At 43.7% G+C, this 25792-nt stretch overlaps 1 protein-coding gene across 1 annotated transcript in view; it reads right to left on the bottom strand.

Annotated features, from left to right (window-relative positions):
* The window catches only part of LOC309398274 (protein FAM169B-like), a 60134-nt gene that overhangs the window by 17755 nt on the left and 16587 nt on the right, over window positions 1-25792 (bottom strand). The window contains exons 3-5 of the mRNA XM_081965022.1: window positions 22286-22385; window positions 13314-13399; window positions 12162-12336 (exon numbers count right to left, since the gene is read on the bottom strand). Of these exons, the coding sequence (XP_081821148.1) occupies window positions 12162-12336; window positions 13314-13399; window positions 22286-22385 (361 nt within the window). The remainder of the gene's footprint in view (window positions 1-12161; window positions 12337-13313; window positions 13400-22285; window positions 22386-25792) is intronic.

The raw sequence follows: 25792 nt of genomic DNA, 5'->3' as shown, positions 1-25792 counted from the left end.
AGCCAGAGACTTTTATCATGGAATACTCAAGAAAAATGCAACCCCCCCACGTACATCTACACCAACACCAGTAGATTTGGATGTCTTAGAGCAGAGGATGTTTGAGAAAGAGACAGAAGAGCAAAGAATGCAGACACAAAAAGAGAAGGAGGGGCAGGGTGCTGTAGGTGGAGTCGACCCCTCTGGATCTCTGTTGTGTTCCTTCTTGGAAGAAGGACCTTCTAAGTCTCTCACTGAAATGCCGATATTTAAACCTGTCGAACAACGTATTACCAGATCCACGACTAGACAAATGTTAGAATCTCACAAGCGCGTCGACCCTCAAACACAATGTGCTAAGAAAGAAGCTAAGAAGCAAACCGGAGCCATGGGAGGAGCAGGGCCGAAGATTGGTCTTGTGGAGAGAGATCTTCAGCAAATGCTTTCAGCGCTCCAGACCAGATCTAAAGATGCTTAAGCTATTATCTTGGAACGTGAATGGAATGAACTCCCCACAAAAAAGGAAAAAAATATTTTATTATTTGAAGCAATTTAATAATGATGTTGTTTGCCTTCAAGAGACTCATATTAGGTTGCAAGACCAGAAGTACTTAGTGAATTCAAAACTGGGAACATTTTATGCTGCCTCTGATTTGGTAAAGAAAAATGGTGTGGTGATATATATAAATAAAAGATTTTCAACTAAAGTTATAGAGGCAGATGACGCTGGTAGATATATAGCAATTCAATTTGATACAGACTTCGGTTCCATTTTGGTGCTAGGAATATATGCTCCTAACCAATGCCAAGAAAGTTTTTATAAGATGCTCCATTTAAAAATTTTAGACTGGAACTTTAAAAGTATTCTAATAATGGGAGATTGGAATGGAGTGATTTCTCCAAAGATAGACAAGAGTACAAAGACGAAATTCACTACCAAATTACCAAAGGCTTTTTTTGATTTACAAGACGATTTGAAATTAAAAGATGTTTGGAGGACGCAACATCTAAATGAGATGGATTTTTCTTTCTATTCAGATAGACATAAATCCTTTTCAAGGATTGATTTCTTTTTGTTAACACCGGATCTACTTCCTAAAGCCAAGAAATCCAAGATTTTCGCCAGGACACTTAGCGATCATAGTCCGGTGTGGTTACAAATTGAATTAGGGATGAGGCCAAGAAGGTCTTGGAGAGTAAATGAAAATTTATTTAGATATGAAAAAAATGTTGATGAACTTAAAAAACACATGAAGGAATTTTTCAGTTTTAATATGAATAAGGGCACTCCCATTGAAATAGTTTGGGATGCAAGTAAAGCTTATATGCGTGGGGTCCTGATACATATGAACTTTAAACACAAACAAATTAGACAGAAAAGGAGAATGGAATTGGAAGATGAAATAAAACGCAAAGAACAGCTGCTTATAATAAACCCGAATGACCAGGCGCTCCAGATGGCGCTAAAGCTGTTGAAAGATCAATTTCAGATGCTTATAGCAGAACAAACAGCAACCAATTTGCAATTTGCTAAACATAACACCTTTGCCAACGCTAATAAACCTGGTAGATGGTTAGCATATACTTTGAGAAGGAATATGAATGACAGAATTATTGATAAAATTGAGTTTCGAGGGAAGATGGTATATCAACAAGAGTTGATTAAAAATCATTTGTGGACTATTATACTAAGCTATATGTACAGGATAATATACAGAACAAGTTAATAGATGATTTTTTGGAAGGAAAAAGGGTTGCAAAAATTTCTGTGCTTCAAAAGGCAAATTTGGAACGTCTTATAACGGCTGATGAGATCACTTTAGTTATAAATCAACTTAAATTAGCTAAGGCTCCAGGGACTGATGGTTTGACTGCAATGTATTATAAAACTTTACAACTGGAAATGATTGAATATCTTACACAACTATTTTGTAATATACAACAAGGAGGTAAAATACCTCCCTCATGGAAAGCGGCTTTTATCTCATTGATACCTAAAGATAAAGAGGGCCCTAAGAAACCAGAGGATTACAGGCCGATATCTCTTCTGAACACAGATTATAAAATATTTGCTAAGGTACTAGCCAACAGATTGATGCCGGTTATTCAAGAGATTATTCATCATGATCAAGCAGGATTTATTGAAGGCAGACATATGAAGGAGAATGTAAGGCAACTCATAGATTTAATTGACTATCTTGATAAGAATAAGCAGATCTCTGCAGTGCTGGTTTTCTTGGATGCAGAGAAGGCCTTCGATCGAGTGAATTGGAACTTTCTAACCAAGACTTTGGAAAAGATGGATATGGGACCACGATTGCGGCAGGCGATTGGAGCAATTTATCAGCAACAAAATGCACAACTTATTATTAATGGAAATTTGTCAACAACTTTCAAGATACAAAAAGGCACAAGACAAGGTTGCCCATTATCCCCATTGTTATTTATTTTAACTTTGGAAGTCTTGTTGAACGCAATTCGGGACTCAAAATCCTTAGATGGCATAGCTATCAGGCAAAAGGAATACAGAACTAGAGCATTCGCCGATGATCTGGTTGTTACCCTTTCACATCCTTTGAAATCAATAATCCAGATGAAAAATATCATAATAGAATTTGGCATGGTGTCTGGGTTTAGACTAAATCAAAACAAAACGAAAATGATGGTTAAAAACATGACAGAGACTCAAAGAAAGAGACTTGTAAGTTTAGCAGGTTTTGAAATAGTTTCTAAAGTTAAATATTTAGGAATACAAATTTCAGAATCAAACACAAAACTTTTCTCAAATAACTATGAAGTGTTGTGGCAAAAGATACAGAAAGATCTTGAAGCGTGGAAAAAGTTACAATTGTCTTTGCTTGGAAGGATCTCAGCAATTAAAATGAACATTCTACCTAGATTTATCTTTCTATTCCAGATGGTTCCGGTGCTTAAGTCAGATAAAACCTTGTTAAATTGGCAAACAACATTAAATAAATTTGTTTGGAAGGAGAAAAAACCGAGAGTAAAGATGAAGATTATGCAAGATACACGTGAAAGAGGCGGCCTTAGACTCCCAAACCTTCGATTGTATTATGAAGCTGCGGTATTAACGCATGTAGCAGACTGGTTCGGGAAAACAAAAATGGAATTGCTCAATATAGAAGGCCATGATCTTGTTCTGGGATGGCATGCATATCTTTTTTATGAAGACAGGTTGGATAAAGTGTTCAACAACCATGTTCTCCGTAGTGCCTTGATGAGAATATGGAAGAAGCACCGGCCCAATTGGGATTATAAAATACCGCTTTGGTTGGATCTTGCAGACACCATGGGGATTATGAATATTAAGTCACTCGGGGGTTGTTTATATAAAGATGTGCTTATTGCTGATGGGGGCGAATGGAAGTTAAAAACTTTGGAACAGCTGTTGGAAGAAGGAATTACTTTAAATTGGTTACATTACATACAGCTTCAGAAGAGATGGGAAGAAGATCGCAGGGTCGGCTTTATGGATAAAGAAGTGGAACTGATTAAGCAGATAAAAGAGACTGGTCCAAAACAAGTTAAAAGAATATATAATGTACTGTTAGAAAGAGACTCAGAAAGTGAATTGGTTAAGGATTGTATGATTAAATGGGCTCAGAATTTTGGTGAAGTGGTTATGTTGGAAACGTGGGAAAAAATATGGGTTCAGAATGTTAAATTTACACAGTCACAGAATTTAAGGGAGAATTTCTATAAAATGTTTTACAGATGGTATTTAGATCCTAAAAAATTATCATGCATGTACCCAAATGTTCAACCAAAATGTTGGAGATGCGGGTGTCTAGATGCTACCTTTTTTCATGTATGGTGGACTTGTAACAAGGTTAAAGCTTTTTGGATAAAAATATGGTGGGTTATGCAGAATGTATTTAAGAAAAGAATACAATTCACTCCATAAATGTTTTTATTGGGTATAGTTAAGGATTTTACCAAAGGGGAAACAAAATTGGCCTTGTATATGGTTACAGCAGCTAGGTTGTTGATTGCGCAACATTGGAAAAAAGATTTTTTGCCGACAATTGATCAATGGATTCAGAAGGTGGCGGGGTTCGCTGAAATGGCAAAAATTTCAGCTTTCTTAAAAGCTCAGAAACAGGAGGATTACACACAGGAATGGGCAAAATGGATTGATTATATACAGAATAAATACCAGACTAGGAGTTATTATCTAGCCTTTAGGTAAGAATGTTTAGACCGATAGATGATCAGAGTAAATAGTATATGGGATGTTTGGAATTGTTAGAGTGGTATACAGCGGAAGTCAGGGGGGTGGGTTTGTGTGGGAGGTGGGGGAGGGTTAGGGTGGAGGGTGGGGCAATATATATGTATGAATAAATTAGAAGATGGGACTAATGAAACATTGTTAGGCTAGGAGAAATTTATATTAAGAGTTATAGATGTTAAATTAGCTTAGAAAATGATCAATGTGTTATTATTAATTTAAGAGAAATTTATATAGTGTTTGTTGGGAGGAGAGGGGTTATGAGTAATCTATTTTAAGATGGGGGGAGGGGAGGGGGTAAAGTGTTTGGTATAATATTTGAATGTGAATTTTTGCGGGGGGGTTGGGGGGGTATAGCATTTGTATGAGATTTATATTGTGTGGAGGGGGGGTGAAAAGGGGGAAAATTTGTTTGTACAAAACTCTTTTAATAATAAAAAAAAAAGAAAACAAGATATATCTGTATCAGCAATCCACTTATTAAAATATATCTGACTCCTAAAATATAATTTGGCTTCCCTCCCTCCAACCATGTTTTGGGAGAAACTGCCCCACAAAGACACACACAACTAATCTCCCACAATGTGTGATCTTTCCAACCTGCTCACTTTCCTTTAGCTACGTTAACAGATAACAGAGTTGGAAGGGACCTTATAGGTCATCTAGTCCAACCCCTCGCCCAAGCAGGAGACCCTACACAATTTCTGACAGATGGCAATCCAGTCTCTTCTTGAAAGCCTCCAGTGGTGAAGCTCCCACAACCTCCGAAGGCAACTTCTGTTCTATGGGTTGATTGTTCTCACTGTCAGAAAATTCCTCCTTATTTCTAGGTTGAATCTCTCCTTGATCAGTTTCCATCCATTGCTCCTTGTCTGGTCTTTGGGTGCTTTGGAAGATCTCTTCTTCTCTGTGGCAGCTCCTCAAATATTGGAAGATGCTATCCTGTCTCCCCTGGTCCTTCTCTTCACTAAACTAGCCATGCCCAGTTCCTGCAACCGTTCATCGTATGTTATAGCTTCCAGTCCACAAATCATCCTGGTTGCTCTTCTCTGTACTCTTTCTAGAGTCTTAATATCTTTTTATAGTGTGGTTATTATGTTATTATGGTTATCAGTTATTATGGCCTTTCCCCCCACCCCCTTCAGCTCTTTGCTGGGTTTGATGCCTCCTGAGAAACCAAGAAGAATCACAAAATAATCCTTCAGAGCCCGTGAAGAGTTGGTGAATTACCAGAGGATGGGAAAAGAGATGACGTGATTCCAATCTACAAAAAAAAAGGAGGGGGGGAAGTGGATCCAGCAAGCTACAGACCAATCAGCCTCACATCAATACCTGGGAAGATCCTGGAAAAGTTAACCAAGCAGCTCATCGAGCATCTGGAAATCAACACGACAATGAATAGATGCCAGCATGGGTTCGTCAAAAGCAGATCAACCTTATTGCCTGCTTTGATAAAGTGACTGAATTAGCCAATAAGATAAATGCTGTGGAAATTTCCGGAGCTAAGAAAAGCATAAGGTCTCCCATGGGTCAAGAAACCCAACGCAGTCCAAGAGAAGTGTCACACTCCTGGCCATGGGATACCCTTCATGTGGGGGAGCTGGCAAAGTCTGCACATGAGGTCCACCATGGTCTTAAAAGGGGGTTGTGTGCTTTCTGTAGCCCCATTCCACACTGACTCTGTCATGGTCAACACAACCAGCCTTTTAGCATCTCAGCCATTCACTTAACAGAACAACAGAGTTGGAAGGGACCTTGGAGGTCTTCTAGTCCAACCCCCTGCTCAAGCAGGAGATCCTATACCAAGGATGTCAAACTCAAGGCCTGGGGGCTGGACGCGGCCCGCAGGGTGCTTAGATCTGGTCCGTGCTGCCGCCCTGGAAACAGCGAAGTACTAGCCCGTAGTGCCTCTGCCAGCGAAAAGAGCTCATGAAGCACTCCTGAGCTTCGTTTTCACTAGCAGAGGGTTGCAGGATGCAGTCTCAGCCGAAAACAGAACTTGGGAGCCAATTTTCGCTGGCAAAGAGCTCCAGCCACCACAGGTGCCCCCGACACGAGTGATGTCGAGCTGGTCATGACACACACACACCCAAGCACAACCCTGATGCGACCCTCAATGAAATCGAGTTTGACACCCCTGCCCTAGACCATTGCAGAGAAATGGCAGGCCAATCTCTTTTTGAAAGCCTCTAGTGATGGTCTTGACCCAACAAAGCAGCAACCACCACCGAATTCCCAGGCTGGTGAGTGAAAAGGACACCACGGAGAGTGAAATATGGAGTCGTGAGAAGAGTGAGAATTTATCACAACTGATACACACAAATCAGGAAGACAAAGGTCTAACAGAACTAAATGGACCTGCGCAGAAGATAACTGTCTTTTGGATATCTTAGACTGCCACTTCAAGCCACACCAACCAGATGAAAATAGAAATACAAGGGGAAATAGGCAGGGAATGTATTTGGCAAAACAAGAGAAATGTTAAAAGATCTCATGGAAAGTAAAATATGGCACTAACCATTACAATTATCCCAGCACCAGAGGGCAAAAGAGGGGTGGGGGAACCTGGATTGTGGTCCCACTCAGTAATTGCTTCACTTAGCAACAGAGTTGCCAGTCCCAACTGTAGTCACTAAACAAGGACCACCTTAAATGCATAAGTGTTAGTCTCCCACTGTGATTCTTCCAAGCATATTTCTTTATTGTTCCACACCTACAGACAGAATCTTGCCAAACTAAAGCATGCTAACCACCTCCATAAAGTCTATACTCTGGGAACTATTAGGGAGGAGCTGTCCTCGCCCTTTTTCTCTCACACCAACTATCTGAGCTGAGTTGTCTCTTACTTTATTATTTATTTTTATTTATTAATCCATTTTATATGCCGCATCCTTTCCACCAAGGGACTCGGGGCGGCGTACAATTTACTACACAACAAATAAATAACAACTCCCTTGCAATGCAACCTTCTGGAAATCGGGACTACCTTCCCCCACATAAGGTGTCACATTTCGGATAGCAATAGCACTTAGACTTATATACAGCTTACATAATGCTTTGCAGCCCTCTCTAAGCGGTTTACAGAGTCAGCCTCTTGCCCCCAACAATCTGGGTCCTCAACTGACCGACCTCGGAAGGATGAAAGGCTGAGTCAACCTTGATCCGCTCAGAATTTAATTCCTGGCATGAGCAGTGAGTTAGCCCTGCCGTACTGCATTCGAACTACTGGGCCACCACGGCTCTCTACCTCGAAGCTGCTCTCTACCACTAGAGGGCACACAAGAGTTCCTTTTCTGTATCTTCTGCCATCCACCCATTTGCTACCAATATATGGTGGCCATAGATAAAAGTGAGGTGGGGGGCAGGATCCCAGCTACTAACCACATCTTGAAAAACTCCAGAACTCATTGATTTGGGATTCTCCCTTCTTTGGGGACCAGAATGGAGAAAAGCAATGATTAATGTCAATCTTCTTTCACTTTCTCGAAACATAATGGAAGGCTGGTGACCCCTGTCCTAAGGGGTCACCAACCTTTTGGACCTCAGGGACCACTAAATTCATAATTTTAAATCCTGCGGACCACTAACAAGATTTTTTTTTAAAAAAAATAGTGTTTAGTGCAATATAAAAAATGCAAACAATTTTTCTGCGGACCACCAAAATATTCTCATGGACCACCACTCTCCATCAGGGCTGGAGGCTAAACCATACCATGAACAGTTGCAGGAACTGGGCATTTCTAGTCTAGTCTAACGAAGAGAAGGTTTAGGGGTGACCTGAAGGCCGTCTTCCAATATTTAAGGGGCTTCAATATTTGACCTCCAAAGCACCTGAGGTCAAAACAAGGAGCAATAGATGGAAACTTATCAAAGAGAGAACCAATATAGAACTAAAGAGGAATTACCGGACAATAAGAACAATTAATCAGTGGAACAGCTTGCCTCCTGAAGTAGTGTGTGTTCCATCAGTGTGTTGTAGCCTGCCAGTGGAGCTGGTAGCAGACTCTGACAGTGAGGAGGTTGGGGAGGAACATGGGCCACTCCTGGAGTCTGGAAAAGGCTCTGATGAGGGCTCTGCGTTGGAGGCAGAGATGGGGCCAGGGCCGTATGCCAGTTACCAGCTGCCTTCGGAGTCAGAGATCAGTGGGGCAGATGCACAACTGGAGCCTGTTCCTGATGTGCGCATGCGCAGGGCTGCCAGGAAAAGGGAACAGCTAAGAACCAAGGGTCGGCTCTGGAGTAAAGCCACAGGTGGAGGATGAATGGCCCGTCCCATAAGGAATAAAGAGGAGAGAAAGAGGAGGGGAGTTTACAGGAGACAATTAGTTCAATTCATTAAGGTGAAGATCTCTTCCTGACTTCTAGCCAAGTATCGTCTGCTAGAGTGGCGTTTGGAAGATATCGGCCTGGCCGCTCTCCAAGCCTGATAAAGGTCTGTCGTTGTGAAATCTCTTGAAAGATTGTTGGCCGGGACTTTGCTGGAGAGGAATTCCCTTTAGCCTAAATAAAAGGGGTTTTATCGGGACGAGGAGTCGGCTTCATGATCTTGGGAAGCCTCGGTCAGAACACAGTGGAAGTTTTGGACAACCATTTGTCTGGGATAGCCTAAGGCCACCTGCCTTGGCCAGGAGTTTGGACCAGAAGACCTCCAAGGTCCCTTCCAACCTTACGATTCTATGTTTTAAGGGAAGTCAAAGAAAGATGCCCTCATATACCCTGCTGCCCAGGAGACTTTCAATCTGTTTGGTTGGGGCTAAATGACTAACTTACAGTAAGCCAGCAGAGTAGGAAACAGCAATTGCAAAGGCAGAGAAAGCAGGCGGCCACAAATGCTCTCGAAAACATCCAGCAGCTCAGGGAAAAGTGCTACCACAACCTCACCCACATCTAAAGGACGCAAACCAAACCAAATTGTACATTCCATCTCGGCCCCTAATTAACAAGCTGGCTTGGCGATGTTGGCCCGGAGGAACCTTTTGCAAGGAGTGACTGTCCTAGTCAAGCTGGAGGGAGCAGGACGCTGCTGACAGGAGCCCAAAGTCAACCAATTATGGGGTTCTGTGTATGCTTGCTGACACTTGGACGAATGTAACATCTCTGGTGGCTTCAAATTAACTACAGAAAGGCATGGCTTGGCCGGCCGTAGGCATTCCTTTTATTAGATTATGCTGTATACCAATTTTTGCAAAACTGTATTTTAAAAAAAAAACATTACCGTGTTTCCCCCAAAATAAGACAGGGTCTTATTTTCTTTTGACCCTCGAAATAAGCGCTTGGCCTTATTTTCGGGGAGGTGCAGGAGGCGGCGAGCGTGGTCACCTCGTGGCTGCTGCTGTGTTGCAATATTTTCAGGGGAGGGCTTATTTTAGCGCTTGTGCTTAAAAGTCCGATTGGGCTTATTATATGGGGAGGTCTTGTTTTCGGGGAAACAGGGTATATATGAGACAAAATAAAAATGACAGAAAGATGAGGTTGGATGTGTCCATGGATGTCAGACCTGGAAGCCACCTTTGCCTTTTGGACTTCAGACCTGCCACATTTTCTACTGTGGGAAAATGGAAGGGGGGGGGATTATACAGAGTGTAGGTGCAATGTAGCCATAACAACATTCTTTCTCAGAAAGTCAAGGTCAACTGACCCTGCAGCTGCGATGAGGTGACTACGAGGTATCTCCAATTTTGGACAGTGCCTGATTGGACATGTGAGTGCTGAACATGTGACTTGAACTTTCACTTGGATGGGGAAAACCTGGAAAGTTTCAGATTCAGGTTTTCCCAAATGGGTCATCTGTAATACAATGGAACTTTGAGGAAACTGAAGCCTCAGAGTCTTCTTCCGTTGGGGGCATCACTTGGAACCCTGACATTAATCTGAATCTCTTCTAAACAACTCTACCAACTCCTCCGAACTTTGGGGTACTGTCTGGGGTTCTGAGCCCCAGCGTTGACCCGAGCCTGGGTGATGTGAAGACTCAGGAAAGAGGACAATGGTATTGGAACCCAGAAATTATTTCTGCTACAGGAAGCTTGTGGGAAATTCGAAGCAGGAAAGAATAACAGAATAACCGAGTTGGAAGGGACCTTGGTGGTCTTCTAGTCCAACCCTCTGCTCAAGCAGGAGAACCCATACCATTTCAAACTGATGGCTATCCAGTCTCTTCTTAAAAGCCTCCAGTGATGGAGCAGCCACAACATCTGGAGGCAAGCTGTTCCACTGGTTAATTGCTCTCACTGTCAGGAGATTTCTCCTTAGTTCTAGGTTGCTTCTATCCTTGGTTAGTTTCCATCCGTGGCTTCTTGCCTTGCCTTTGAAGAGGGACTCCCTCTTCTTTGTGGCAGCCCCTTAGATAGTGCAGTACTGCTAGGATAGCTAGTTTACAGGAAAGAGAAATAATCTTTAAACAGCTACAGCATAGTTCCCCAAACCTATTTTGGCTTTGTGGATTGGCAGGGGGGATGGGGGCAGAGAGGGGATGGTTCCATGGGAGTGGTGAGCAAGCAGAAATGCGTGTGCAAATGGACACACGCACACGCTCATACACTGTTCATGCGAATGGGAATACTCCTGCTCTGAGGCCCAGTTCCAAGAGGCTCAAGGCCGGGTCATGGAGCTTGAGACGCCTGAGCTGCCATATTAGTTAAGCATGGGGGAATTATTTGGTTTCTGTTTGTTTTTTTCATATCCCATCTTAAGTATTTTTGTAAACAACACAAGGCACATATCTAATATTCCTTCCTCCTCCCATTTTCCAGACAACAACCCTCTGAGATGGATTGGACTGAGGGAAAGGGAGTGTCCCAAGGTCACCCAGACTATTTTCATCTTCTTAAATTTTATATGTATATACCGTGTTTCCCCGAAAATACAACATGTCCCGAAACTAAACCTTTGCCACATTTTTCAAGTGGGCAAAAATATAAGCCCACCCCCGAAAATAAACCCCCCCTCCGGCCAGGCAGAGCACCGCTCACTGACCTAGCGTTATTCCGAAAGTGCCAAGTCCAGGAGCCGGGGGGGGGGAGCGCTCACGTTGCTTGCCGCCTTCAGGATACCGCTAGGTTGGAGAGTGGCGTTCTGCCTGGCCGAAGGGGAGAGTTGCCGGGCAGCTGCTCCCTTGTGAACTGGCTCCCGAAGAGCCGGGCACAGCCTCAGGGGCGAAGCAGCCATGAGGTAACCATGCCCACGAGCAGCCGCCCGGCAAATCCCCTCTCCAGCCGGGAAGAGTGCCATTCACTGACCTAGGGGGTAATCCCTAAGGTGCCAAGCCATGTGGCGCTCTGCCCGCCCCCCAGCTCCTGCGGCTTGGCACATTCGGGATACCCCCTAGGTCAGTGCATGGAGCTCTGCCCGGCTGGAGAAGGGGGTTGCGCGAGCGCCTGTTCCGCCCGCAGCCTCACCAAGCCCTTGCGCAGCTCTCCCAGGCCACTGCCGCTGGCTGCTGCTGCCCGCCGCCGCCCGCCGCCGCCCCGCTCCGCTCTGCGCATAACTTCCAAACTCCAAAACTCGGGGCCGAGTCTTTCAGCATCGGCCGCTCTAGGAGTGCTCTCTATGGTCTTCCATATTGTGGTAGGTAAGACACCCCTAATGCCCCTTGGGGGGGGGTGTTCTGTTAAGATACAGCTTGTTGTGCCTTAAAATGGCTTCTACTGTTCTACTGTAAAATGGCTTTTATTGTGCAGCACAGTGGAGTTGCCATGGTAACAGCTTCACAGTACTACGCAAGGAGGTAAGGGGGAAAATCCAACATTAGAAATTATGTTTGGTCCGGATATTTTCCCCTACAAATACCAGGCAACGTCAGGTTATCGGCTAGACGTTTTTAAAATGTATTTATTTAACACCGCCAAGATAGGATCATCCAAAGTAGTCTGGTTCTTTTTGACTCTTATAAACATGCTTAAGAGTTGGGAAGGGGCCCTCAGCAAAGACGTACCTCTTCTTTTGACAGTATAAAAAGCCGCCGCTTCTCCACTCTTCCAGAATATTCTGGCATCTTCCTTTTTAGGATGAGGAATGAAGATTGTATCGTCAGTCGAGCTCCTCTCCAACACGCCAAAAATGATGCAGTTAAGGACGTAGAGAACGATTCTCTCTTGAAAGGTTTGAACCTTGAAAGACAAGTGAGATGAGGAGATATAAGACAGCACAAAGAATGCAGGCAGTCCTTGACTTACTACCAGGAGTGGGATAGAAAATTTTTAGCAATCGGTTCTCTGCCCGTTTGCTGGGTGGGCATGACCATGAGTGGGGGGCATGGCCTACTTGGCCTTCTGCACCACGGGGGTGAGGGGCATTTTCGCCATCCCCAGGCTCTTGGAGGCTCTCTTCGAGCCTCCGGGAGGGTAAAAACAGCCTCCCCTAGGCTCTGAGGCCCTCCAGGGACCAAAACAGGCCTGTTTCCAGACTTCCGGAACTTCTGGGAGGCCCGTTTATCGCCCTCTCAGAGCCTCCGTGCATGATGAATGGGCCGCGTGGAGACTCCTGGGAGGGGAGAGGAGGGGTAGGAGGGGCCAGCCAGTCCTTCCAACTACCAGTTCAGCAAACCAGAGGCAAAATTAGCATCCGGTTCACCCAAACTGATACGAACTGGCTGAATCCCACCCCTGCTTACAACAGAGTGACCATTTGAAGTCACAACGGTATTGAAAAGAGGGGTTTACAACCATTTTTCACACTTACAACCATTGCAGCATCCCCACAGTCCTGTGATTAAATTTTGGACACTTGGCAACTGGCAGATATTTGTGACGGACGTAGTGTCCCCGAGGTTACGTGATCCCCTTTTACGACCTTCTGCCAAGCCAGGGGAAGCCGGATTCACTTAAGAACCGTGTAACTTTTTAACATATGCAAGGATTCACATGACAACTGTGGCAAGAGAGGTCGTCAAAGGGGGCAAAATTCCCCGTGTCGCTTAGGAACAGAAAATCTGAGCTCAATCGCAGTCGTAAGTTGAAGACGCTCAGAAATCCATCATTATTTTTTAAGAAGAATAACTGGTCTGGCTTAAAAAAATCTGAAGTGAGGTTTAAACAGTCTTAAAGTTGCCAAGTTTGGAGATCCCTGGTTTAAATGATGTTTCCACCTGTTTCAGGCCTTCCCGGAAAGGATCAGATGTCTTCATTACATCTTCAGGAAGCCGCCAGGAGTTGTTCAAATAAATTGCTAATACTGTTAAAAAAGAAAGGGAATAAAGGAAAGAATGAATGAAGCAAGGAACTTCTGTTTAAGTAAGGCTGTATCCCAAGAGTGCCTTCAACTCTCATAAATTTTTGGAAGCTTGTCTGTATTTCTTGCCCTGCATTATATTCACATTTCTGTCAGCAATAAAACATTTTTCTTCCACAAGTTTTCGGCAGCGGTGGAATTTAAGAAGTCTTGGGAGAATGTGAGAGAAAAGTATTAACACATGTAGTCCTACTGGAGTCTACACCAAAGAATCTCAAAGTTTGGCTCTTAAACAACTCTCGGTTTGAACAGGAAAGATTCTGCAAAACTTCATTTTTTTTCTTTTTCATTCGATAGGCAGGTAGTCCTCAAGTTACAACCATACGGGGACCTACCCATTACAGTCGTAAATCACCATGGCCATAAAATGGGTCGGTGATGTGACAGATTTTATAATGTTTTTCCCGCAGTCGTTAAACAAACACGGTGGAGTGGTCGTAACTGCAAATGCTGCTGTCCTTGAATGAACGCTGCGGTCATTAAGCGAACCCAGTGTTTGCTATGGCATAGTTTTTGTTCAAAATGGAAGTCAATGTCAGTTTTTGGCAAAACCATCATAAAATAAGAGTTATGGGACTGTGGGACACTGCAAACGGCCGTGAAGTCATGTTGCCAAGCATCTAAAGTGCAATCACATGACCACAGGAGGTGCTGGACCATCAGAACTTCACAAGTAGGTCCAAAGTCCCCTTTTTACTATGTAGATCATAAATTTGAATGGTCACGAAATGATTGGTCGTACGTCAAGGATTATTTGTACAACAGTGATAAAAAGGCATCCCTCTCTCTGGCTATTTAAACCCACTTCTAATCCTTCGGACAGTGGTTAAATGTTTGCATTTTTTAACCACATCTCCCCCACTAGGATCTGTTCCTCAAAAAACAGCTGGAAGAAAATCCTGCATCTACAACATCCATCCTATCATCTATCTATCTATCTATCTATCTATCTATCTATCTATCTATCTATCTATCTATCTATCTATCTATTATAAAAATGGCTCTGTGTGTGTGTATGTTCCAGCATAACTCTGGAACGCCTCGAGCAATTTCTACCAAGCTTGGTACACAGATGACTTACTCTCTGGAAACAAATACCATGGAGGTAAAACAACCCTAACACCACTCAGGGTGTGTGTTCTGTTAAGATGCAGCCCGTTGTGGCTTCTACCGTACTGCCGTAAAATGGCTTCTACTGTACAGTGCGGTGGAGTTGCCTTGGTAACGGCTTGACAGTACTCCACAAAGGAGTACTCCCTCTGATAAGGGGGAAAATCCAACTTTAGAAATTACGTTTGGTCTGGGATTATTTCTGAGGACAGATGTATGGATTAGGATAAATAAATACCTGGGCAACGCCTGGTTATCAGCCAGTACTTTATATTTGTCAGAATGCTGGAAGTGTGCGGCAGCAGCCAAAAAAGCTAATACAATCCTGGGTTGTATAAACAGAGGCATAGAATCAAAGATCAGGCGAAGTATTAGTGCCGCTTTATCAAACCCACACCTGGAATTCTGCAACCAATTTTGGTCCCCATACTACAAAAAAGATGTTGAGACTTTGGAACAAGTTCAGAGAAGAGCAGCCAAGATGATCAAAGGCCTGGAGACTAAACCATAGGAAGAACGGCTGCAGGTTTTGGGTCTGGCTAATCTAAAGAAAAGAAGAATTAGGGGGGGACATGATAGCGATATTTCAGTATTTGAGTGGCTGCTACAAAGAAGAGGGGGGAAATTATTCTCCAAAGCCCTGGAAAGCAAAAGAAGAAATAATGGTTGGAAACTAATCAAGGAGAGAAGCAACCTGGAATTAAGGAGAAACTTCCTAACAGTGAGAACAATTAACCAGTGGAACTGCTTGCCTCCAGAAGTCGTGGATGCTCCAACACTGGAAGTTCTTAAGGAGAGACTAGACAGCCACTTATCTGAAATAATATAGGTTCTCCTGCTTGAACAGGGGGCTGGACTAGAAGACCTCCAAGGTCCCTTCCAGCTCATTCATTCCAATATCATTTTTGAGTTTCAACAAATTTCCAAGAAGAAAATTATAAATATAAGGGACAGACACTGACTGCTTATGTCTTAAGATCAATCAAAAGTCTCTTTGATCTGTTAGAATCATAGAACATTACAGGGTTGGAAGGAACCTTTTAGGTCATCTAGTCCAATCCTCCAGCAGGAGACCCTACACCATTTCTGACAAATGGCAATCCCGTCTCTTCTTGAAAGTCTCAAGTGATGAACCACCACAACTTCCGAAGGCAACTTCTGTTCCATTGGTTGATTGTTTTCACTGTCAGAAAAAATCTCCTTATTCCCAGGTTGAACCTCTCCTTGATCAGCTTCCATCCATTGTTCTTTGTCTGGCCTTCGGGTGCTTTGGAAAATAAGCTTGACCCTCTCCTCTCTGTGGCAGCCCCTCAAATATTGGAAGATGCTATCCTGTCTCCCCTGGTCCTTCTCTTCACTAGACTAGCCAGGTCCAGTTCCTGCAACTGTTCATTGGATGTTTGAGCCTCCAGTCCCCTAATCCTCTTGGTTGCTCTTCTCTGCACTCTTTCTAGAGTCTCAACATCTTTTTTATAGTGTGGGAACCAAAGCTGGATGCAGTATTGTTCTAGGCGTGGTCTTACTAGAACTTTATATAGTGGTATTAGTACTTTATACCTATAGTAGTTCCCTCATCCATTTATCATATGGTTTTGCCTCTAGTAAAAGGTTTTGCCTTAATCATCTTTGTTGCTCTTCTCTGCTTTGTAAAAGTTGGTTACAAAGCTTGCCATCTTTGTCTTGAGTATATATCTATGGCGATTCTCACTCATCCAGGTCATGAAAATGCTTTTTCAAGAGGCAACTGGACTTTCTGGTTATTCTTTGAAGATGTTTTGCTTCTAATGCAAGAAGCTTCTCCAGCTCTGAATAAGTTTCTTGGATAAGAAGTAAATGTCTTCAAAGAAAAAACAAGAAAATTCAGCTGCCTCAAGGGCCCTCTAAAGGGATGCAAATGACCAGCTGTCTGCAAGGAATATAAATCCTTCCATTCCCCACCATCCAGTCAGAGCTGAAGAAGCTTCTTGGATGAGAAGTGAAACATCTTCCAAGAAAAGCCACAAAGTCCAGTTGTCCTTGTCTTTATCTCGAGAATGAATCATATAATTAATATGAAGGGAAAGGGCCTGGACCCAACCCAAAATGAAAAGAGCTACCTCTCTGAAAAGAAACATATTTTGACTGAATTAAATTAAAATGGAGTGAAGAGTAATTATTAACGTCTTTATTTTTTTATATCCAGTAACTTTTTTTTTTTTGGCTCCTCTAAAGTTTTTTTTTTTTTTTAAATCACAATTGACCAGCCAATTTTTTGAAACGCTCTGGAAGACACAGCACAGTTTTGGAAAGGGGCGTATAGTTTGTGTTCCCAAGCCTCCAATTGTTTTTCCAATTTAGCGTAATAAATTACTAGACGTTGATCTTAATTCAAGGGAGAACAGGGAAATGCAAACACAATACATCAAAGAAGGAGCAAAGCTGCCAAGGAACACCGACTAAAGGGATCGGCTGTTACAGGATATTTATTTATTATGGGGCAGAATTATACAATAGTACACACGTGGGGAAAGGAGACTACTTCATCTAATAAAAGTCCATTAACAATTATTTTGCCTTTTTTTTTAAAAAAAAAAACTTTTTATGTTTCCAGAGATAATTCTAATCTGTCTAGATCAGCTTCTCTTCAATAGCTCCCAAATGGGGAAGCCAGATTCAATTGAATAACCGTGTTGTTAACTTAACAGCTGCAGTGATTCACTTAACAACTGTGGCAAGAAAGGTTGTGAAACGGGGCAAAATTCTCTTAACAACTGTCTCGCTTAGCAACGGAAATGTTGGGCTCAATTGTGGTCGTAGGTTGAGGACCACATGTAACTTTCTGGGAGGTTTTCAAGAATAGATTGGACGACCGTTTGCCCAGGATAGAATAAGGTCTCCTGCCTTGGGCTGGGGGTTGGACTAGAAGACCTCTAAGGTCCCTTCCAGCCCTGTGATTTTATGTTCTAGGATTCTAATGTATTTATTAATGTATTAGTAAATACATTATTCAAGACATTATTTATTAGAATATATACATTAGAATAAATACGTTCTTTCTAAAGCATTTAATAAGGACGCCTGCCTTGGGCAGAGGGTTAGGGTAGAAGACTTCAAAGGTCCCTTCCAGTTCTTCGATTCGTTGATTCAAATGAGCTCCTAAGGAAACTGCCATGGCTCCATTAATCTATATTGTAAGTACATTGCAAAGAGATTTGCCAAAACCTGTTCTGTGCACACAGTGGATGCAAAACGGGACGTAAGAGCACTTTTGCACAGCTCGCCCTTGTTCCTTGGATCGTGGGATGCATAGAATTTCAAACATTGCTCTTCACAATGTGCACGCAATTTTTGCAAACACAATCAACCCACAACTTCAGCGGCGATTCATGTTACAGGCACAAAAAGGGAGCAAGGATCAGGTTTAATGGGATGAAAGGAACTCTACATTGGTGAAGTGGGAGTGCAATGGCTCAGCCATTAAAAATGCTGAGCTTGTCAGCTGGAAAGCTGACAGCTGAAGTTGGGGACCCGAGGGCCGCGTGATGGGGTGAGCTCCTGCTACTTGCTCCAGCTCCTTGCCCCTCTAGCAGCTCGAAGGCATGCAAATGCAAATAGATTAATAGGTACCACTTTGGAGGGAAGGTAACAGTGTCCCGTGTGCCTTTAGTGTATAGCCATGCTGGCCACATGATCATGGAAATTGTCTTTGGACAATGCTTGGCTCCCTTGGCCAAGAAACAGAGATGAGTACCATGTCCGTCCCGAGTCCCTTTGTGGAGAGGGTGCGGCCTATAAATTGAATAAATAAATAAATAAATAAAATAAATGTCCTACAGTCGGACACTAATTGTTCTGACCCAGCTCCCCAATAGTGGTCTGCCACACCTATTCAACTCTTCCCCCCTGCCTTTTATCCCCAGAGCTAGGGTGGGGCCTCGCTAGCAATGATGGCTCTTCCGTCCCAAGGACCAGCCCATAGATTTCCATTACTCTCCTCTCCTCTGCCTTCTGTGCATCCGGACGTCAGGCACTGGACTCAGCTGTTCCTCCTCTTCCTCATCAATCACCTCCAGACCTGGGGGCTGTTGACTCTCCGTCTGAAGGGTGACGGACGGCCCAGGCTCCTCCTCTGTCTCTCTCTCTCTCTTTCTGCCACCTCCATTCCCCCTCAGAGCTCCCAGGTTGCCCTAATGCTGACCCTGTCTCCCACGCCGCCGCCGCCTCCTCCTCTGATTCGGCTGCTGGAGGGTCCAGCGGCTGACAGGCCGCAACACTAATGGACAGGGAAAATTTACCCTTACTTTACGTTTGTGAGAATGCTTGCAGTGAAGAGCAGGCTGTCCTGGCGCTAAGCCTGTTTGCCAAGGACACCTACACACCTCTATGGAAAGTCTAAACAATTCAACAATTCAGAGAGAGTCGAGTGAAGTTAGCATATCAACTGTCCCACTGTAGTAACTGGCTCCTGCCTTCTTCTACGTCCTTTCCTTAAAGCATAAGTAGACAGGGAAGATCTTCCACGTCTGTGCAAGCCGCTACATTCACTATAGTGTGATGGACCCCCGGCACTGAATCGGCCTATTCTTCACTTCCTAGTCTTCGGAATGCAGAATGCTTTGATGCTCCATGCCTATGGAGGTCCTCAGTCACCCAAGCCATGCTTGTCCCCACATGGGGCTTTCATAGCTTTCAAAAAAAGGCAACTGAACTTTCTTGATTGACTTGGCTATGTCTAGACTAGTGAAAAGAAGGAACAGGGTAGCAGTCTTTGAAGGGCTCCTACACAGAGGAGAGTGTCAGTGCCAGGCCTGCAGCCATCTTTTCTTTTGGATCTGCCACACTTCTATTATTCTACTATGCATTATCTATGGTGGGGAAACAGGAGGGGGATTGTAGGGAGTCAGATGAGATGTAGCCATAACAAAATTCCTTTCTAGAAAGCCAAGGTCATCCTTTGCACTTGACTGGAACTGGATGGGTGGAAGCTGCCAGCATGGCAGTGGGAGACTGGACCATGTGATGGACTTGTGGGTGTGGGGGAAAGATATTGAACTTTCAACTGGGTGGGGAAAACCGGGAAGCTTTCAGATTCAGGTTTTCCCAGATGTGCCAACATGGCTCTCTTCATAAATTGGAACTTTTAGCAATACAGATTCCCTTTTGAAACCACTGGATTCCCTTTTTAAACCACCAGATCCCGTTTTAAGCCACCAGGTTCCCCTTTTAAGCCACCAGATTCCCCTTTTACACCATCAGATTCTCCCTTTTAAGCCACCAGATTCCCTTTTTAAACCTCCAGATTCCCCCTTTTAAACCACCAGATTCCCTTTTCAAACCGAAGTCAGCCAGACCAATTAATCAAGGGAATAGCTTGCTTCCCAAAGTTGTGGGTCCTCCATCACTGGAGGTTTTCAAAAATAGCTCGGACAACCGTTTGTCTGAGATGGTATAAATCTCCTGCCCTGAACAGGGGGTTGGACTAGAAGATCTCCAACGTCCCTTCCAGCCTTATGATTCCATGTTCTGTGTAGGTAACCAGTACTTTCTTAGCAATATCTAAGCCACACCCTTCCCGTAACCTGAATCTGTTTTCCCACTGATCTTAAAGAATCTATCTAGCCTTTATTCTGCATTAATTTTTTTTTTAAAAAAAAACAGCATAGAAAGAGTACTTTTTATTACCAATTACATGGGCTGTAAAATCCTACACCTTTCACAATTCAGGAGGAAGTTATTATAATACACAGTGTTCCAGAAAACAAGTATAGAAACTTTTTGTAACCACCGTATTAAAAACTTGGGGTTTTTTTCCCCCTTATTTCTATCTGACTGAGCTCAAGTCACAGCCTGTTCCTTTCGTCCCCGTCCGAAGCCATTACCATATTACAATCACAATCAGGCTAAAGGAAAAAAAATGGCTAATCTTAACATTTCGATTCGGGGAGATAATAAAGTCAATGAAGAAAGGCTTGCTCCGTTCCCAAAATTAAAACTGGCAAATCATGACTGAGAACAGCTAGAGACTCAGAGATGAAGAGTACATTATACATTGGGTTACACATTAAAATTCAAAAGTACACGCAAAACCCGTAAGATAAAATACCAAGGCTGCAATGTTGTCTTGGCTTCCTTCCGCTACTTACAAATTCTCAGGCAGAAAAAGAAAGTCCTTTCTCTTGAAACACAGAGATGCAGGCACTATTATCTAGCCTAGAATAAAAAATATCTAGTTTTTGTGGTCTGACGAAGACGACCGTGTATGGAAACAAGCTGCTTTGTTCCCAATAGCAATAGCACGTAGACTTATATCCCACTTCACAGTGCTTTACAGCCCTCTCCAAGTGCTTTACAGAATTAGCACGCTGCCCCCAACAATCTCATTTTACCGACCTTGGAAGGATGGAAGGCTGAGTCAACCTTGAGCCTGGTGGGATTCGAACTGCCAAATTGCAGGCAGCCGGCAGTCAGCAGAAATAACCTGCAGTACTGCACTCTAACCACTGCACCACCGAGGCTCATTATGACGGCAAGGAAGATACGAAACTACATCCTCACAAATAGTTTTCTTAATCTTAGGAGGGGATTATTGAGTCAATCAGAATAGGGCTGGAAGGGAAGTTGGAGGTCTTCTAGTCCAACCCCCTGGCTCAAGCAGGAGACTCTAAACCCATGATGGTGAACCTCTGGCACGTGTGCCCAAAGCGGCACGCAGAGCCATGACACCTGGCACAAGCGGCGTCACCTGTTCTTCTTCCGGGTTTCTGGATGGCATGCGCGTGCAATGATCAGCTGGCCTTTGTGCATGTGGCAGTGACGGAAACTGGAAGATCTGGTCTTCCATTTTCCAGCGCGAGCATGTGCACTGGCTAGCTGCTCGTCACATGTGCATACGCACCAGTAACCGGAAACCTAGCTGGCTGGTGCGCATGCATGTGCCGAAAACTAGAAGTTCATTTTTCGGTGCGCACATGCCACCTGGGCAGCTCTTCTTCTTGGTTGTGGCCCAGACGAGCGTTCATGCTTCCATTTTGGCACTCGGTGCCAAAAAGGTTTGCCATCACTGCTCTATACCATTTTAAAAAATGGCTATCCAACATCTTCTTAAAGACTTCCAGTGTTGGAGCATTCACAACTTCTGGAGGCAACTTTTGTTCCACTGATTAATTGTTCTAACTGTCAGGAAGTTTCTCCTCAGTTCTAAGTTGCTTCTCTCCTTGGTTAGTTTCCACCCATTGCTCCTTCTCCTGTCTTCAGGTGCTTTAGATAATAGGTTGACCCCTTCTTCTTTGTGGCAGCTCCTCAAATACTGGAATACTGCTATCATGTCTCTCCTAGTCCTTCTTCCCTCTAGACTAGCCATACCCAGTTCCTACAACCGTTCTTTGCTCTGTTTTCATCTCTGAATCCTGAATTTAGAATGCTGATGCCACAACATTTTGTTGCAAGATCTATTTGCTATTTGGTCACAAAAGTTCCTGTGGAGTACTCAAAATGTCATTTTGATGAGAAGAGCAGACAGGTTCTCGGGGAAGTCGTTCCTCAAAGTGTTTTGCGTTTGGAAGCCAAGTTCTATTCCTCTCCCACCCTTCCTCTGTGGTCAGAGTAGCTGGCACAGAATTCCCAAATGCTTTTCCATATGCCCACATCCCAGGTGTCAAATTCTGTTTCGTGCATCATTCAGAGCCATGCTGAAATAAAAGAGAGAAAGGGGGGGGGGGGAGACGCAATCTATTTACTAACCTCTGTTCTTATCTTGGGGGTCAGTGAGTACCAGGAGGCAGCATTCACTGTCATCTCTGCACACAGGAAGGAAACTGATGGACGAAGCCTCCACTTTAATCTGTAATCAAAGAGAATATTTACGTTCCTGTTCTCAAAGTGGACTAGTTTACAAAAACAAAAACAAGAATTACAACACGGGAAACTTTTAATGAAAGACTAGTTTAATGAAAAAAAGGACTAGGGGTGACATGATAGCAGGATTCCAAAATCTGAGGGTTAAGCTATTCTCCAAAGCACCTGAGGGCAGGACAAGCAGCAATGGGTGGAAACTAATCAAGGAGAGAAGCAACCTGGGACTAAAAAGAAATTTCCTAACAGTTAGAACAATTAATCAGTAGAACAACTTGCCTCCCGAAGTTGTGAATGCTCCAACACTTGAAGTTTTTAAGAAGATGTTGGATAACCATTTGTCTGAAGTGGTGTAGGATTTGCTGCCTAAGCAGGATGTTGGACTAGAAGACCTCCAAGGTCCCTTCCAACTCGGTTATTCTATTCTGAACAGCAATGCTATTTAAATTTTCTAAAATGTCTTTTCTATCAACGACATTTTAATACTGGCTTTTCTTTTCTTTTCTTTTTGCTTCTGTACAATATTACAGAACAACCCTATGAAGCACTCAATCTGGAATTCAGTTTTGGAAAGGGTATCAATTTTCCAAATACGGGAAAAGGTGTGTTGCTATTACATCAATTCAGGGTTTTAGCAAAGGATGGTTTCGTTGGTTTGGAACTCTCTAGAACTGCTAAAGGAATGGGCAGAATGTCTGTTTTCTAAACAAATTACAATTTCCAATATGTGTATGTTGTGGGAAGCAACGTGTCGGGAGGGAGGGAGGGAGGGAGGGAAAGGAAGGAAAGGATTAGGAGAACCAAAGTCCATGAGCCAAGTCTTTCATTTGGCGCAGGTGAGGATGTTGGGGTCAGCTTCTATCTATCAGCATCTTTCTAGCTATTTCTCTATCACTCTATCCATCTCTCTATCACTTTACCATCTATCTATCTATCTCTATCTCTCTATCTCTCTATCTCTCTATCTCTCTATCTCTCTATCTCTCTATCTCTCTATCTCTCTATCTCTCTATCTATCTATCATCTATCTATCTATATATATATATATATAATATACATACATATACATACATACATACATACATACATACATACATACATACATACATACATACATACATACAAGCAAACAAAAACTCACAAAAGTACAGCCCAGGTTCAAATCCCAGTAAGGGTATGGCTAGCTGATGAGAGCTAATTAGCTCGAAATAGATCTATAGTAGTCTCCCTTTATTTATTTATCAGTACAAATACAACACAAATATAAAAAGGCAACATTAAAAATAAAAATATGGTTTTCTGCCTGCATGGTCTTCTGTGATGAGCCGAAGGACAGAAAGAGGGAGTAGTGACCTTCCTCCCATATTTAGGCATACCAGGGGTTGTAACACAAATACGTACGTACATACATACATACATACATACATACATACATACATACATACATACATATATATATCCCTCTCTCTCTCCCCCCATCTATCCATCTCTCCATCTATTGGATATAGCCAGGTGACCCAAAGGTTGCTGCTTATAAAAGTTACCCTGGATAACTAAGTTAATAAAAATTGGATTAAGCAACCATGCTTTTACTCAACCTGAACAATGAACTTGAACAATGATACATCTTGAAAATGTTGATCTGTGGGTTTCACTTCATGTAAACAATGGATGGAAATGATAAAACCCGATTCCTCTGCTGAAATCTTGTTGCAACCAACCAACCAAAAACTCACAAAAGTAACAGGCCTTTTCAACGCAACACTTCTCAAACCATCCAGGCACCCCATTTTCTCTGCCTTTGAGATTGCAGCCTTTTTGTTTTCATCCTAATTTAATTCAAATTCATACAGACGTCAAGTACCTAGACCCAGGTGGAGGGAAAAGGTCTTTCATGCCAATGATTGATTTTTGACACTTCTGTTTGCTGAGCCAGGTAGCTCCAGTAAATGTGCCTGATCCAGATCCAAAGCCAAGTGCAGCCTATGAAGCTGGAAAACTGTGGAGAATTTCTCCGTTTATCTCCAAATTCCACCCTATGACTACAGATGGACTTACAGCCATTCATTTCGTGAGCATGCAAAGGTACCACGGCACTGCAAACAGTGACGTACGACTGGTTCTCACACTTATGACTATCACTGTATCTGTTCTGACCTAGGCTTCCCCAAAAAGCACGCAGCAGAGTCCTGGTCCCGACAAAACCCTTTGATGAAACGAATGTGAATTCCTCTCATTCACATTCAGCAAAGGCCTAGCAGACAATCTTTCAAAGGTGAATTTATGACCACAGACCTTATCTATCTTGGAAAGCTGCCATGCAAATATTTTCCCAATGAGGCGCTGTGCAAGGAAAGACTTGGAACAGAGTCTCCGAGATTCACAGACAGATCTTCACACTCCTGAAACTAATGAATGAACGAATTGTTTCCTGCAAAAGCCCCCATCCCCACTTTCGCTCCTCTTTTTATTTCCTATGGGAGGGACCATTCACCGTCCACCTGTGGCTTTACTCCCAAGTCGACCATGATTTCTGAGCTGTTCTTTTTCTTCTGGCAGCTCTGTGCATGCCACACTGGGAACAGGCTCCACTTGTTCCTCTGCCTCACTGCTGTCTAGCTCCGAAGGCAGCTGAGAACTGTCGGACGGCCCTGGCCCCCTCTCTGCCTCCGACACAGAGCCCTCGTCCGAGCCTTCCCCAGACTCCAGGACTGGCCCATGTTCCTCCCCAACCTCCTCACTGCCTGACTCTGCTGCCAGCTCTACTGGCCGCTGGCAGGCCACAACAGCATCTCCAAGTTTGGGGGATATACTGGCACGTACTTAAGATTGTTGCAGTGTGCCAAAGTCACAAGATTGCCATTTGTGTATTTCCCAGCCGGTGTTGTGGCCTGTCGGCTGCTGGCCCCTCCAGCAGCCGAATCAGAGGAAGAGGAGGCATGGGAGTTAGGATCAGCATCAAAGCAACCTGAGAGCTCCAAGGGGGAAGAGGGAATGGAGCTGGCAGAGAGAGAAAGAGAGAGGGGGGGGAGGGAGGGAGGGGCGGAGTCTGGGCCGTCCATCAGCTCTCAGACGAAAGTCAATAGGATCTAGAGGTGGCTGATGAGGAAGAGGAGGAACAGCTGGGTCCAGTGTCTGACATGCTGATGCACAGAAGGCAGAGGAGAGGAGAGCAGTGGAAATCAATTGGCCGGTCCTTGGGATGGAAGAGCCACTGCTGCTAGTGATGCCCCACCATAGCTCTGGGGGGAAAAGGCAGAGGGTGGAGATGAATAGATGTGGCAGACAACTATTCATCTTCCAGCCAGACGGACTTGTTAGCCTGTGGTGAGAGAGAAACTTTTTACCGGAACTGCCAGCACTTCTAATAAAGGGATCTTCTGAGTTCAATTCAGA

Source organism: Natrix helvetica (assembly GCF_964273705.1).
Source record: "Natrix helvetica genome assembly, chromosome: 12".
In the NCBI taxonomy this organism is placed as follows: domain Eukaryota; kingdom Metazoa; phylum Chordata; class Lepidosauria; order Squamata; family Natricidae; genus Natrix; species Natrix helvetica.
Note: the sequence above shows the minus strand (reverse complement) of the source record. Positions and strands in the feature narration are given on the sequence as shown.